At 38.0% G+C, this 13,807-nt stretch overlaps 1 protein-coding gene across 4 annotated transcripts in view; it reads right to left on the bottom strand.

Annotated features, from left to right (window-relative positions):
* LOC101545503 (zinc finger protein 81) overlaps nucleotides 1-13,489 on the bottom strand; it is an 84,649-nt gene extending 71,160 nt beyond the window's left edge. For 2 of the 4 annotated variants that reach the window (XM_055120224.1, XM_055120226.1), the window contains exons 1-2: nucleotides 13,406-13,483; nucleotides 4,843-5,037 (exon numbers count right to left, since the gene is read on the bottom strand). In XM_055120224.1, the coding sequence (XP_054976199.1) occupies nucleotides 4,843-4,890 (48 nt within the window). In that variant the 5' untranslated portion in view covers nucleotides 4,891-5,037; nucleotides 13,406-13,483. Of the gene's footprint in view, nucleotides 1-4,842; nucleotides 5,038-13,405 lie in introns of all 4 variants that reach the window. The other 2 variants (XM_055120227.1, XM_055120225.1) reach the window with 2 other exon arrangements.
* Nucleotides 13,490-13,807: the final 318 nt, after the last annotated feature.

Here is a 13,807-nt window from a genome sequence, read left to right as displayed (position 1 = left end):
ACTCATTATGTAGTCCAAAAGACCATCACTGGTACATCTCTTGAAGTATATATAATGGCCAAGGGGAATCAGAATCCTGACGTTAGAAAGGCTCAGTGGGAACAAGCTATTAGGGCTGCCAAGGAAGCAAAGAAAGCAAAGCAATCATCTATAAAGACAGTTATGCCTGCTGCTAAGGCTCCCACAAAGGCAGCCCCTAAGCAAAAGATTGTGAAGCCTGTGAAGGCTCTGTTCCTTAGTTGTTAAGAAATGCTAAGTTGACACATCTGAATTTGAAATAAAGGTCTGACTATTAAAATTAAGAAATCCAAGTTTTTTGTTAAAAGGTAAGGGTGCCCCCCCACAGAGAAGTAATAAAAGGGTTAAGGTACTTGCTTTGAATGCCACTGACCTTGGTTCAAACCAGCACTACATACAATAAAAAGTGGATTTCAAAAGTAAAAACAATAAATTATTGTGGGCCTCTTATGGGAGTAGGCTTGATGGTTGATTGGGAAAATGGAGAGAATAGAAGAGGAAAGGTGACAGTGGTGGTGGGATTGATGTTGGAATTCTGAATGCCTGTAACAAATCATCATAACAAATTTATAAACCACAGTGTTTGAATAAAGTGGAAAAATAAAATACTTTTGTTTCACAAAATAATTTTCCTTTTCCATCAAAAAATTATATATTATGCAAAATAACAGAAAGAACCCTCTTTTCTTCAAGTTCCATATGTAAAGGTAGTATCTTTTGTTAACAGTTACAACATATGATGAGAAAATATACATAATATGTCCTTTATGGAATCTCAAAAATCTACACTCTTTTAATGGTAATAACGAAATGATTTTTGCCAAACTGAACTTAAAAATAATTTTTGGGGGGCTGGAGCGATAGCACAGCGGGTAGGGCGTTTGCCTTGCACGCGGCCGACCCGGGTTCAAATCCCAGCATCCCATATGGTCCCCTGAGCACGGCCAGGGGTAATTCCTGAGTGCAGAGCCAGGAGTAACCCCTGTGCATCGCCAGGTGTGACCCAAAAAGCAAAAAAGTAAAATAAAATAAAATAATTTTTGGTTTTTGGTCACACCCAGAGGTGCTCAGGGCTTACTTCTGGCTCTGCACTCAGAAGTCACTTCTGGTGTGGCTTGGGGGACCATATGGAATGCAAGGGAATTGAACCTTGGGTCAGCCATGTGCAAGGCAAAAGGCACCACCCACTGCACTATCGCTCCGGCCCCAGATATTTTAATTTAAAATAAAATACAGTCTCCAGGGATAACTCAGCTGTAAGGTGCTTGCCTTACAAGACTGAGGCCAGTACGGCTGTGAGTTCAGTCTCTAGCACTTCTCCACATACTCCAGTATGATCTCGGCAGTTCTGCTGTTTGTCATCTCTGGTGCCACATCAACCAAAGTGCACTTACAAAAGTATGCAACCAAGTATGTGCAAGCAAAGTAACTAAAAACAAACCACGTGATTCCCTGTGGGCCCCACAACTGTGTGAGCACTACAATCAAGCATGAGATCCACAGCAAGCACTAAAACCAAAATCATGTGAACACTTAAAACCAAGTACCACCCTAGTCAGCCATACAAAGTGTGCTCAAGCACCACAAAATAAAACTATGTGAGCAGAGCAACAAATTATGCAACCCCTGTCAAACACCACAACCAAGTATGCAAATACTGTAATGAAGTCTGTGCATCCTCCTGTCATCACAAACACAGCAATAATAAAAGAGAAGGAAGGGGGAAATTCTTAAATTAAAATTTAAAAATTAAAGATAGGGGTGAGGTGAGCTGAGAAGACATGATAAGGGCCTGGAGTTAGCACCCAACTGAAATCATGCAATTTGCTTTAACATGGATGGAACTAGGATTTTATGTTAAGTGAAGCAAATCACAAGGATAAGGTCAAACACTGAATGTTCTCAATGATATGTGGTATAGAGGCTAACATATGTAGAGAGTTGCAGATAACTAGTGGGCAGTAACTTCAAGGAAAGAGAAAAAATAAAGGGGAGGAGCAAGTAAGAAGCCTGAAAGCAACATAGGGACAAGAATTAGGGGTCAGTGGAGTTCATGTCCACTTCAATCAGTTTAATCAGTGGCTGAATAAATAGCAGTACTCCTACATCATAAAAAAAAGAATCAGGGGTCTAGGAGCTAGAGCATAGTACTGCAGGTGGGGTGCTTGCTTTGCACATGACCAATGCAGGTTTAATCCACAGCACCCCATATGCCCCACCCAAGCACTCATATGATTCCTAAGTGTAGAGAAAGGAGTAAGTCCTGAGTATTGCCAGGTGGGCCCCCACAAAACAAAAAACAAAAACTGCATCAGGGGCCTTGGGCCCCTTTGCTGAATAGAGGTGAAGTGATCTGTAGCTATATCAAAACCACTAGCTCCAACAGCATCATAAGTATATAGTCCAAACTATAACAGTTAAACTAAAAGTTTAACTTTCAAGGAGTCAGGTTGAGGGATGGGAAGGGACCTGGGGTCAGTGGTGGGGGGAGGACAAGGGGTGATGGGACTGCAGGTGGGAAAATTGTATGCTTGAAAACCCATGTAAACACCTATATACATCATGGTGTCCAAATAAAATTTTTAAAATAAAATTCCTTGTTCTTGGGTCATCCTCTACTAGTGATCAAATCATAGATACAAATGGGTAGAAAATTTAAAAACAATATCTTGCAAAGCAAGAAAAATATGAGAATAAAAAAGAAAACTACATTAAAAGTGTTTTTTTTTAACTTGCACACAAAAGTGATTTCCAAGATGAAGTCATGATATTTGCTTATAAGTGAATGGTCATGGAGAGTATCATGCTAAGTGAAATGAGTCAGAATGAGAGGGACAGACATAGAATGACTGCACTCATTTGAGGAATATAAAATAATATAATATGAGACTGACACCGAAGGACAGTAGAGATAAGGCCTAGGAAAATTTCTCTATAATTAGAAGCCTGCCTCATGAGCTGGGGGAGAAGGCATCTGGGATAGAGAAGGGATCACTAAATCAATGATGGTGGAGGAATCGTTTGGGATGGGAGATGTGTGCTGAAAATAAAGGACCAAATGTCATAGCCTCTCAGTATCTATATTGCAAAACACAATGGCCAAAAGTAGAGAAAGAGTATGGGGAAAATTGTCTACCATAGAGGCAGGGGGACGGTTGGGAAGAGGGGGGATAATTCGGGACATTGGTGGCAGAAAATTCGCACTGGTGGAAGGATGGGTGTTCGATCATAGTATGACTGAAACTCAAATATGAAAGCTTTGTAACTTTATATCATGGTGATTCAACTTTTAAAAAGTCATTTTCAGCCTGTAATTATTTTTTTAATTATTTTTATTTTTTATTGAATCACCATGTGGAAAGTTACAAAGCTTTCAGGCTTAAGTCTCAGTTACATAATGCTCCAACACCCATCCCTTCACCAGTGCACATATTCCACCACCAAGAACCACAGTAAACCTCCCCCAACCCCCTGTCCCCCCAGCCCCCTACCCCGCCTGTGTAGCTGATAAATTTCACTTTACTTTCTCTTTACTTTGATTACATTCAAACAAAAAACTCACTATTATTGTTTGGAGTTTCCCACCCCCCAGAGTTGGACCTGCTGGAAAGGAAGCATTTGATAATTTGTTCTCCATTGCTGAGAATGAAGAGATATGAGGTCCTGTGGTCACAATAGCGGCCGCGAGGCTCTGGATTTCTGTATTTTAGTATTTTAGTAACTAAGTCCAGAGGAATTTCTGCCAGAAGTTGCATCATTGCTAGCTCGTACCTCACAGCTACTTTATATTCCACATATGAGTGCATCAGCCTGTAATTCTATCCTCAGTCAAAAATGGGTCCCCTGGGCCCTGCCAGCTGCTAGGAGTAAGCCTTGAGCACAGCCAGGTGTGGCCCAAAGTCAAAGAGAAAAAGAAGAAAGATGAGAGAAGAGAGAGGACAGAGAGAAAGACAGAAAGAATTGATTCCCAAAGTTGACAGCACTCCCTCCTATACTTAGCAGGGTGAACTTGGCCCAGACAACCATTTTCCCTCTAAAAATGGAGATACTTCTCAAGGCTGTTGTGAAGATGATTTAGTATCTACATAACAAATGCAATATTACTGGGCATACAGCAAACATTATATGAGTGCATGTAAATACCAAAACTACAATTATTACCTAACATGTCTGAACATACAGAGAAAATATTTAAATAATTGAGAAGAAGCTGGGGTTAAATTATTGATGGCATAAAATAAAAAAATTAATAACCAGTAAATTGCTCATTCCAGGGAAAAGAAAAAGTTGTACAGAAACAGTAATCATACCATGTGTACCACATGACTCATCTATAGTTAGTCACAGTAATGAACAATGATGGTAGATCTGATTGAAAACAATATTTATAGGAAATCTGACTATATGAAAAGGACTGTTGAAAAATCTGTCCATACCTTTCATAGTAAAAAAATCAACAGAAAATGCCCCAAATACAGCAGAGTTTGTTAAAACAAATAGTGTTTGCATCCAGGAGCATGGGTATAGTTGCTGGAACAGAATGTGGAAGAAAAAAATACCATTTTTTAAAGAGGTATTGAAGAACTACTTGACATCTTTGACCACCTGCAAAATTTTTTAAAAAGCTACAAATTACAAAGCAGTGAAATAGCCATAAATATAAATAAGAATCATAAAGGGATATTAGCCTTAATACTTTAAAACCTAAGATTAAAAATGGGGAGAGGAAGGGGCGATTCGGCCTGGAGAAAATCACACAAATTAAATTAATGAGGTACTATTCTGGATGAAGTCTGCCCCTGGGTATCTCTTCTTCCTCCTTACCTCACAGTAATTGTCTCGACCCCCCAAATCCCTCTGGTTAGCTTGCATGTTCCTGATGGCCCTCAGGTTCTCTTGCTGACAACTTCACTCTTCCCAGGAGCCCAAGGCTCAACCAGAGCTGCTGAAGCCAGAAGGAAGATCCTGTATCCTTCCTACAGGGTCTGGCCCAGGAACCCCACAGAAATGCCAAGAAACCTGGAAAGACAGTGTCCACATGGTCAAACACTCTACATTTACCCCACAAGCATTTCCTTAGTATCCCAAAATACAGTCCGTGGCATTAGACACTGTCGGGTAGGCAGAGTTCAGTCAATACATATTCTGGTTATTCATCAAAACAGAATATGAGGGGCCGGAGCGATACTACAGCAGGTAGGGCATTTGCCTGGTCAGCTGCATGCAAGGCAAACATAAGCAAATCAATTAGTGTAATACAATATATCAACAAAAGGAAAGATAAAAATGGTATGATTATATAAATAGATGCAGGAAACTTCTGACAAGATTCAACATCCATTTGTGACATAATCAAAATAAGTCTTCATAAGCAAAATATTACAAGCAGAAAAAAATGCAAAAAATAGGAAAATAAATAGTAATAAAAATAAACTTAAATAAATATAAGGTGCCTAATGAAGACAAAGAGCTGGTACTTTGAAACGATTAATGTCAGATAATCTCCAAGCAAGCCAGACAAGGTTAAATGTCAAAAACATATACAGAAAGAGGGAAGAGACAGTTTTTCACAGATAGGACAGCATCTTATAGTGGTTATTGTCAAAAATTATGCTTAATCCTACAGTAACCTTTCTATCAGTGCTGGGGTGGAACTGAGAACCTAACCCAGGCAAGGTATACACTCCACTGCTTAGCCACATCCCCAACACAGTCATGTATTACAACACTGATATCAAACAGGGGCTTCAAAGAAAAATGTAAATTAATAAAGCTAATACAAAGATCAGAAAGACATAAGTACACAATGTACACAGAAGAGGCCAGAAAAATATGACATAAACACATCAAATACAAATAGGAAGACTCTGGAAGTTTAAAAGGAAATTCCAGTTTAATACTTGGCACTACATGGTCCAACCTTCACCAGGAGCAACCCTCTCCCCAAGCACCACTACCTGTGTTCCCCCCAAATTTCCCAATGAAAGTAAAACACTTATTGAAAGGGAAATTTAGAGTACTAAATATTCATATTAGATAAAAATCAAGACCTTAAATAAATAATATAAATACCTCAAAGACATAAATAACAAAAGTAATTCAAATCAGACAAAAGGAAGTGAAAATATAAATGGAGCAGAAATCAATAAATTTAAAAACAGGAAAATAGAAAAATCAGGAAAACCATTGATTTGGAAATATTGATGAAATTGGTAATCCTCTAAGAAGATTGACAAATGGAAGAGACATTATTAATGTCAAAATTAAACAGAACTTGTAACTACATCTTCAATGGCCATTAAAAGGATAATAAGAGGCTGCAGTAGATAGATCACATATCAGGGCACAATTCAAACATATATAAATTTACAAACATAGAAATTGTACAAACTACCTTCTCAGACCACAATGCCATGAAAGTAGAAATTAATCACAGAAAGAAGATGGGAAAAATTTCCAACACTTGGAAGCTGAACAAAACACGGCTAAACAATAATTGATCAAAGAGGAAATCAAGGGACTGGTTAAAGAAACTCTGATACATCTACACAATGGAATACTATGCAGCTGTTATAAAGGATGAAGTCATGAACTTTGCATATAAGTGGATCAGCATGGAGAGTATCATTTTAAGTGAAATGAGTCAGAAAGAGAGGGACAGACATAGAAATACTGCACTCATTTGTGCAATATAAAGTAACAGAATGAGAGATTTACACCAAATAATAGTAGAGATGTATACCAGCAGGATTGCTCCACGGCTTGGAAGCCAGCCTCATATTCTGGGGGAACCAAGTAAAGAGTGCTTGGAGGGCCCGCTCGGGATGGGAGATGCGAGCTGAAAGTAGACTATAGATAACCATGATGGCCACTCAATACCTATATTGCAAACCACAACACCCAAAAGGAGAGAAAGAGAGAGAGCAAAAGGGAATGCCCTGCCACAGAGGCGGGGTGGGGTGGAGGGGAAGGGTGGGGAGGAGAGATACTGGGATTAATTGGTGGTGGAGAATGGTCACTGGTGGAGGGATGGGTACTCAATCAGTGTATGACTGAAATGTAAGCATGAAAGTTTCTAGTCTGTAACTATACCTCAAGGTGATTCATGCAAAATGAAGAGATTTTGATCTGTACTTAAACTGTGTTCAAATAAATATGATCTAGTTCACAAAAAATAAAATAAAATTTAAAAAAGAGGAAATCAGTGAAGAAATAAAAAGATCTCTTGAAACTAATGAGAATGAAGACACAACTACCAGAATCTATGGAACACAGCAAAAGCTTTACTAAGGGGGGAATTCATAGCAATGCAGACCTACATTAAGAAGAAAAAGCCCCAATCAAAAACCTGAACACACACCACAAATTTGGAGAAGGAACAACAAACAAATCCAAAAAGTAGCAGGAGGGAAATAAAAATCAGAGGAGACATTAACAGTATAGCAAAACCAAGAAAGCAATTCACAGAATCAATTAAATTGATTCTTAATCTGGTTCTTAAAAAATAAACAAGTTAGATCAAACTTTAGCTAAACTCATGAGGAAAAAAGAAAATGTTTAAATAAATCAGAACAGAGATGAAAGGAGAGAAGTTGCAACAGATCGTTCAGAAATTCAAAATATAATGATAGGTTACTATGAACAACTTTATGCTCTTAAACTGGAGAACCTAAAAGAAATAGATTCTTAGAGTCATGTAATCTCTCAAAGCTGAAAGAGGAGGAAGTAAAAAGCCTAAACAAGCCAATTACAAGTTAGGAAATTGAAACAGTAATTAAAAATCTCCCCAAGAACAAAAGTCCCAGTCCAGATGTGTTCACTGGTGAGTCCTATCAAACCTTCAAAGAAGATTTACTGCCTATAAGCTCTTCCTTAAACTCTTCCAAAATATTGAAGACACTGGAATTCTTCCTATAAAGCTAACATACACTAATATCCAAAGCAAAGACACTTGCAGAAAAGAATATTTCAGATAAAACTCCCTGATGAATATCGATGCAAAAATCCTTAACAAAATCTTAGCTAACAGAATCTAACAGCATAGCACAAAAATCATACACCCTTCTGCAATTCAAAATAAACAGTGACCAAAATACAGAAAGAGCCCACAGAATGGGAAAGAATATTTACCCAATACCCATCTGATAAGGGATTATTATTCAGGATATACATGATACTTGTAGAACTGTATAAGAAAAAAACCTCCAACTCATCAAAAAATGGGGAGAAGAAATGAACAGAAGTTTCCTCAAAAAAAGTACATACGGCCAAAAGGCACATGAAAAAAATGCTCCACATCCCTGGTCATCAGGGAGATGCAAATCAAAACAACAATGAGATATCATCTCACAGCAGAGACTGGCACACATTCAAAAGAACAAAAGCAACCAGTGCTGGCGTGGATGTGGGGAAAAAGGGATGCTCCTTCATTGTTGGTGGGAATGCCATCTGGTCCAGCCTTTCTGGAAAACAATATGGACAATCCTTCAAAAACTAGAAATTGAGCTTCCATATGACCCCACAATACCACTTCTGGGAATATATCCGGAGGATGCAAAAGATCACAGTAGAAATGACATCTGTACCTATATTGTTGTACCTATAACATCATTGCAGCCCTATTCACAATAGCCAAAATACGGAAACAACCTGAGTGCCCAAAAACAGATGACTGGTTAAAGAAACTTTGGTACATCTACACAATGGAATACTATGCAGCTGTTAGGAAAGATGAAGTCATGAAATTTGCTTATAAATGGATAAACATGGAGAGTAGCAAGCTAAGTGAAATGAGTCAGAAAGAGAGGGGCAGACATAGAGGGACTGCACTCATTTGTGGTGTGTAGGTTAGCATCACATGAGGCTGACACCCAAGGACAGTAGACACAAGGGCCAGGGGGACTGCCCATAGCTGGAAGACTTCTTCATGGGAGCAGAGGGGAGAAGGCAGATGGAATAGAAAAGGGATCACTAAGAAAATGATGGCTGGAGGAACCAGTTGGGGTGGGAGATGCATGCTGAAAGTAGATAATGGACCAAACATGATGACCTCTCTGTGTCTGTGCTGCAAGCTATAATGCTCAAAATTAGGGAGAGAGTATGGGGAATATTGTCTGCCTTAGAGGCAGGGGGAAGGTGGGAAAGGGGGAGTATACCCGGGATATTGGTGATGGGGAATGTGCACTGGTGGAGGGATGGGTGTTTGATCATTGTGAGATTGTAACCCAAACATGAAAGCTTGTAACTATCTCACGGTGATTCAATAAAATTTAAAAAATCTTAAAAAAAATCATACACCCTGGTCAAGTGGGACTTATCTTAGCGATGCAAGTATGATCTAACATATGCAAATCAATTCACATAATATACCACATTAATAAAAGGAAATATAAAAATCATATGATCATATCAATTGATGTAGAGAAAGCCTTTGACAAGATCCAACATCCATTCATGATTAAAACCCTCACCAAATAGGGGTGAAAGGTATCTTCCTCAAGATAATATTGGCCATTTTGGGGTGGGGGGCTGGGGAGGTGGGGGAGTAGGGGGAGGTATACTGTGATTCTTGGTGGTGGAATATGTGCACTGATGAAGGGATGGGTGTTCGAGTTCTGTATAACTGGGACTTAAACCTGAAAGTTTTGCAACTTTCCACATGGTGATTCAATAAAAGAATAAGTTTTTAAAAAAATGTGTACTGAGTGAAAGAAGCTAGATTTGAATTCCAGCATTTACTTTTATTTACATGATATTCAAGAACAGGACTTTCTGGCAATACAAAGAAAGCGACAATTATGTCTGAACGAAGACAAGATTTATTAGAAAAATGTAAGGAAATTTTCTGGGATAATTGGAATATTCTGCTTTCAAATCTTGGTGGAATTATTAAATAAATTTAGCAATTATTTACCCCTAAAAAAAGATAATATTGGCCATCTATAACAAGACTACAACCAGTATCATACTTAACGGTGAAACACTGAACGAATTCCCTCTGAGATCAGATACAAGGCAATGATGTCCACTCTCTTGATTCTACTCAACAAAGTATTAGAAGTCCTGGGAATGAAAATCAGGCAATAAAAACAAATCAAAGAGATCCAAGTTAGAAAACAAGAACTCAAACTATCACTATTTGCAGATGACATGATAATATACCTAGAAGACCCTAAAGAGTCCACAAAAAAGCTCCTAAAAATAATAAATCAATACAGCAAAGTGGACAGGTACAAAGTCAATACATAAAAATCAGCTGCATTTTTTAAATAAAGAATGATGGAGAGGAGAAAATATTCAAGGAGTCTATCCCATTTAAAATAGTATACAAAAACACCAAGTATCTAGGAGTCAGCTTAACAAAAGACATTGGAGATCTATACCAAGTAGTCCCATTTCTTTTCTTTGTTATTACTGCTGCCTTTGCCAGTGGTATTAGATCATTGAAGGCACCTCTGAGGTCCAAATTTTGGAAGTGTTCTGTCTATATCTACCTCAATGTACATTATATTTTTCTGGTTGGATCTCAAGGTCTTTGATCTACTGTGAATTGACTTTTGTTTGAGGTGTAAGATATGGATCCAGCTTTAGTTTCTTCCATGTATGTATCCAATTTCCCAGCACCATTTGTTGAGGTGGATATATTTACTACATTTCACGTTCTCAACTCCTTTGATGAAAATCAACTGCCTATGTATGTGGGGTTTTGTCATAGGGTATTCAATTCTGACCTCTTGATTGGAGAGTCTCTTTCTTTCAGTACCATTTAAAGCCCATATAACTTTAAATCACTTAAGAAAGAGATAGAGGAAGACCTTAGGAAGAGGTAAACTATCAGAAGAATCAATATTTTTTAAAATGACTATCCTACCTAAGCTAGTATATAGATTCAATGCACTCCCCATCCAAATTCAAGTAACATTCTTCCAGGATCTATAAAAATCAATAATAAAGATCAATAATAAAGTTTGTATGGAATCAGAAAAGACTGCAAATAGCCATAACTATACTGAAAAATAAAAATTTGGGAGATATTTCATTACCTAATTTGGAACTACAGTGATCAAAATTGCATGGTACTGAATAATCCACTTTGGGGCATCTATCACCAGGACACAAAAACACTATTTCAAAAGGGCATATGCACACCATTATTTATTGCTAAACTTAGTACAGTAGCTGAGATATGAAATCAACCAAGATATCCAATGGCAGTTGAATGGATTATGAAGATGTGGTATATATACACAATGGAATACTATGCAGCTGCAAAGAATGATGAAAACATGCATTTTCCAACATGGTTGGAAATGGAAGACATCATATTAAGTAAGCCAGAAGAAGAAACACACAGTATAATCTCATTTATCTGTGGAATATAGACTACTGGATGAGAAAATGTATTGTAAAAGGGGAATGCTTTGATCATCCTTGACCCCAGTGTTTACAGAGAAGATGGACAGAAAAGGAAAGAAATCAAGTTTGGGGGGTGAGAAAAGAACAAGAACTAATGGGTTAACAGGACCAGGGCTTCAATTATACCAGTTATATGAGGAAGGGGTAAAGCCATATGTCCAAAACATAGGTTCAACAGAACTGAAAACATGAGATCTAAGCAGCAACCACTGAAACTTTAAACTGTGAACTTGACAGGCAGGGTTAGAGTAGGGGTTGAGAAGGGGAGAGAATCTGGGAACACTGGTGGAGGGAAGTTGACACTGGTGGAAGTATTGGTGTTGAATTACTGTAGGCCTAAAACACAACTGTCAGTAACTTTGTAAATCATGGATCTTTAATAAAACTTTATTAAAACTTTAATAAATATTTTAATAAAAATATTTAATACTGCAAGAAAAAGAGGCTAGAGTAGAGCATACCTCACAAGTGTGAGGCCATGGGTTTAATTCCAAGCACCACAAACAAATTTGTGAAAGTGAAGGGTAATTTGTTGTACAACCAGTGCTTAAAGCTTACTCCTGGCTCCAAGCTCAGGGATCACTCCTGGCAGGGCTGGAAAATATATGTGGTGCTGGGGAGTGAACCCTGGTCAGCAGCTTGCAAGGTAAACACCCTACCCACTATCGCTCTGGCTCCACAAAAAAATTTAATGAAAGGACAGTAAGGGCCAAGACAACTTAATACACATTATTGAACAATTTCAATTTTACATAGTCAATCCCCACAAAACACAAGCTACTAATTTGACCTCTACTTAAAAAGCACTGTGAAAAGATACTGAATGATATCTGAATAGTCAATATGCAGAAACTGAATCCATAACAGATGATTTCACTGGAAAAGTCTACCATTTAAAGAAAAATTATCATAATTCTATACAACCTTTGCCAGAAAACAGAATGCTTTACTGCCAACTTATAAATAAGGCCTGTATTATCCTTATACTAAAACCATACACAAAAAAACTATAGACAAACATCTCTTATGAACTTGGGTGCAAAAATCTAAAATAAAACCAGAGTGTTATTTATTCTTGCACATATAAAAGGAATTATACACAGCAACCAAGTGAGATTTACTCCAAGAATGTAAGGCTAGATTAATATTCAAATAAAAATCAGTGTAATCCCCATATTAACAAACTATAGAAGAAAAATTATAGATCATACAATTGAATTTTTAAAATTACAGATCATTTAATTCATAGCCTTGAAAAAATTAAAAAATCCAATCATGGTAAATATAAACAAAGATTAGTGGAAAAGAAATAAAGAACCTAGAAATAACAGTCAATTCTCAGATATAGCCAACTAAATTTTTACAATGATACAAAACAAGTCATTAGCAGAAATATGACTTTTCAGTAAATGGCTCTTGAGTAACTGGGCATCCAAATAAATGAACATCAATCTAAGTCTTATGCTTTGTACTGAACTTAAATCTAAATGGTTCGTGTACGAAAGAAGAAAAAAGACAGATCACCAACTCAGTGAAGAATTTTTCCTCTCAGCAACAGAAAAAGGAGACACAATAAAGTACAAATGTCATACTAGCCAATTAACAATTAGACAATTTTATATTGTTTCTAGTTATAGATGAAATGTGGAATATTTATTCAAATTCATATAACGGTCTAGGCCTTGGATGTCTTTTTATGACTACAGAAACTAATATTCGAAATCCATTAAAAAGCTAAACTATTGGAAACTGAAAACATATTTCTGAATAACTCAGAGGCAAAAGGAAAAGTATCAACTCTTCTAAGACACACGGGGCAGAATGCGCCAAACCTCGTGGGTCCTAGGGTCAACTTTAAAATCTTAACGTCAATAAGATAAAAGAGAAAAGCCTGTAAAATAACTCAGAAATCGTCAAATATAATTATGCTACTTATTCCGACACTGACCACACATTATTCCCCAACACTCACCCAACCCCGGCCCCCATCACCTCCACAAAGCATTGAAAGCCTCCTGACAACTATTAGGCTTCGGCGTCTGCAAACGGCAGCAACTTCCGGTCACCACCCTTCGTACCGCCCCTACCGGGGTTTGTAGCGGAGCACTATGTGGGCGTGGCCTTACGCACGCGCAGTACCACATTGGAAGCCGCATTCCAAGAGTCAATATGGAGATGTTAGGGAATTGTTACCTTGAGACTCTCTGCGCTCCCCTGCAGTGATTTCTGGGGACGAAACATGTCCGCGCCCAGGTGGCGATTCTCTACGAGACACGCCATGTTAGAGGAAGGTCCGTTCCGTACCAAAAATGAGGCGGTCTCTGAACTCCGACCAAAAGAGAGGAACTGTCCAGAGGCGGCGGTTAACGTTTCA

This window comes from Sorex araneus, chromosome X (assembly GCF_027595985.1).
Source record: "Sorex araneus isolate mSorAra2 chromosome X, mSorAra2.pri, whole genome shotgun sequence".
Classification (NCBI taxonomy): Eukaryota; Metazoa; Chordata; class Mammalia; order Eulipotyphla; family Soricidae; genus Sorex; species Sorex araneus.
The sequence above is the reverse complement of the archived record's forward strand: the minus strand, read 5'-3'. Positions and strand labels throughout refer to the sequence as shown.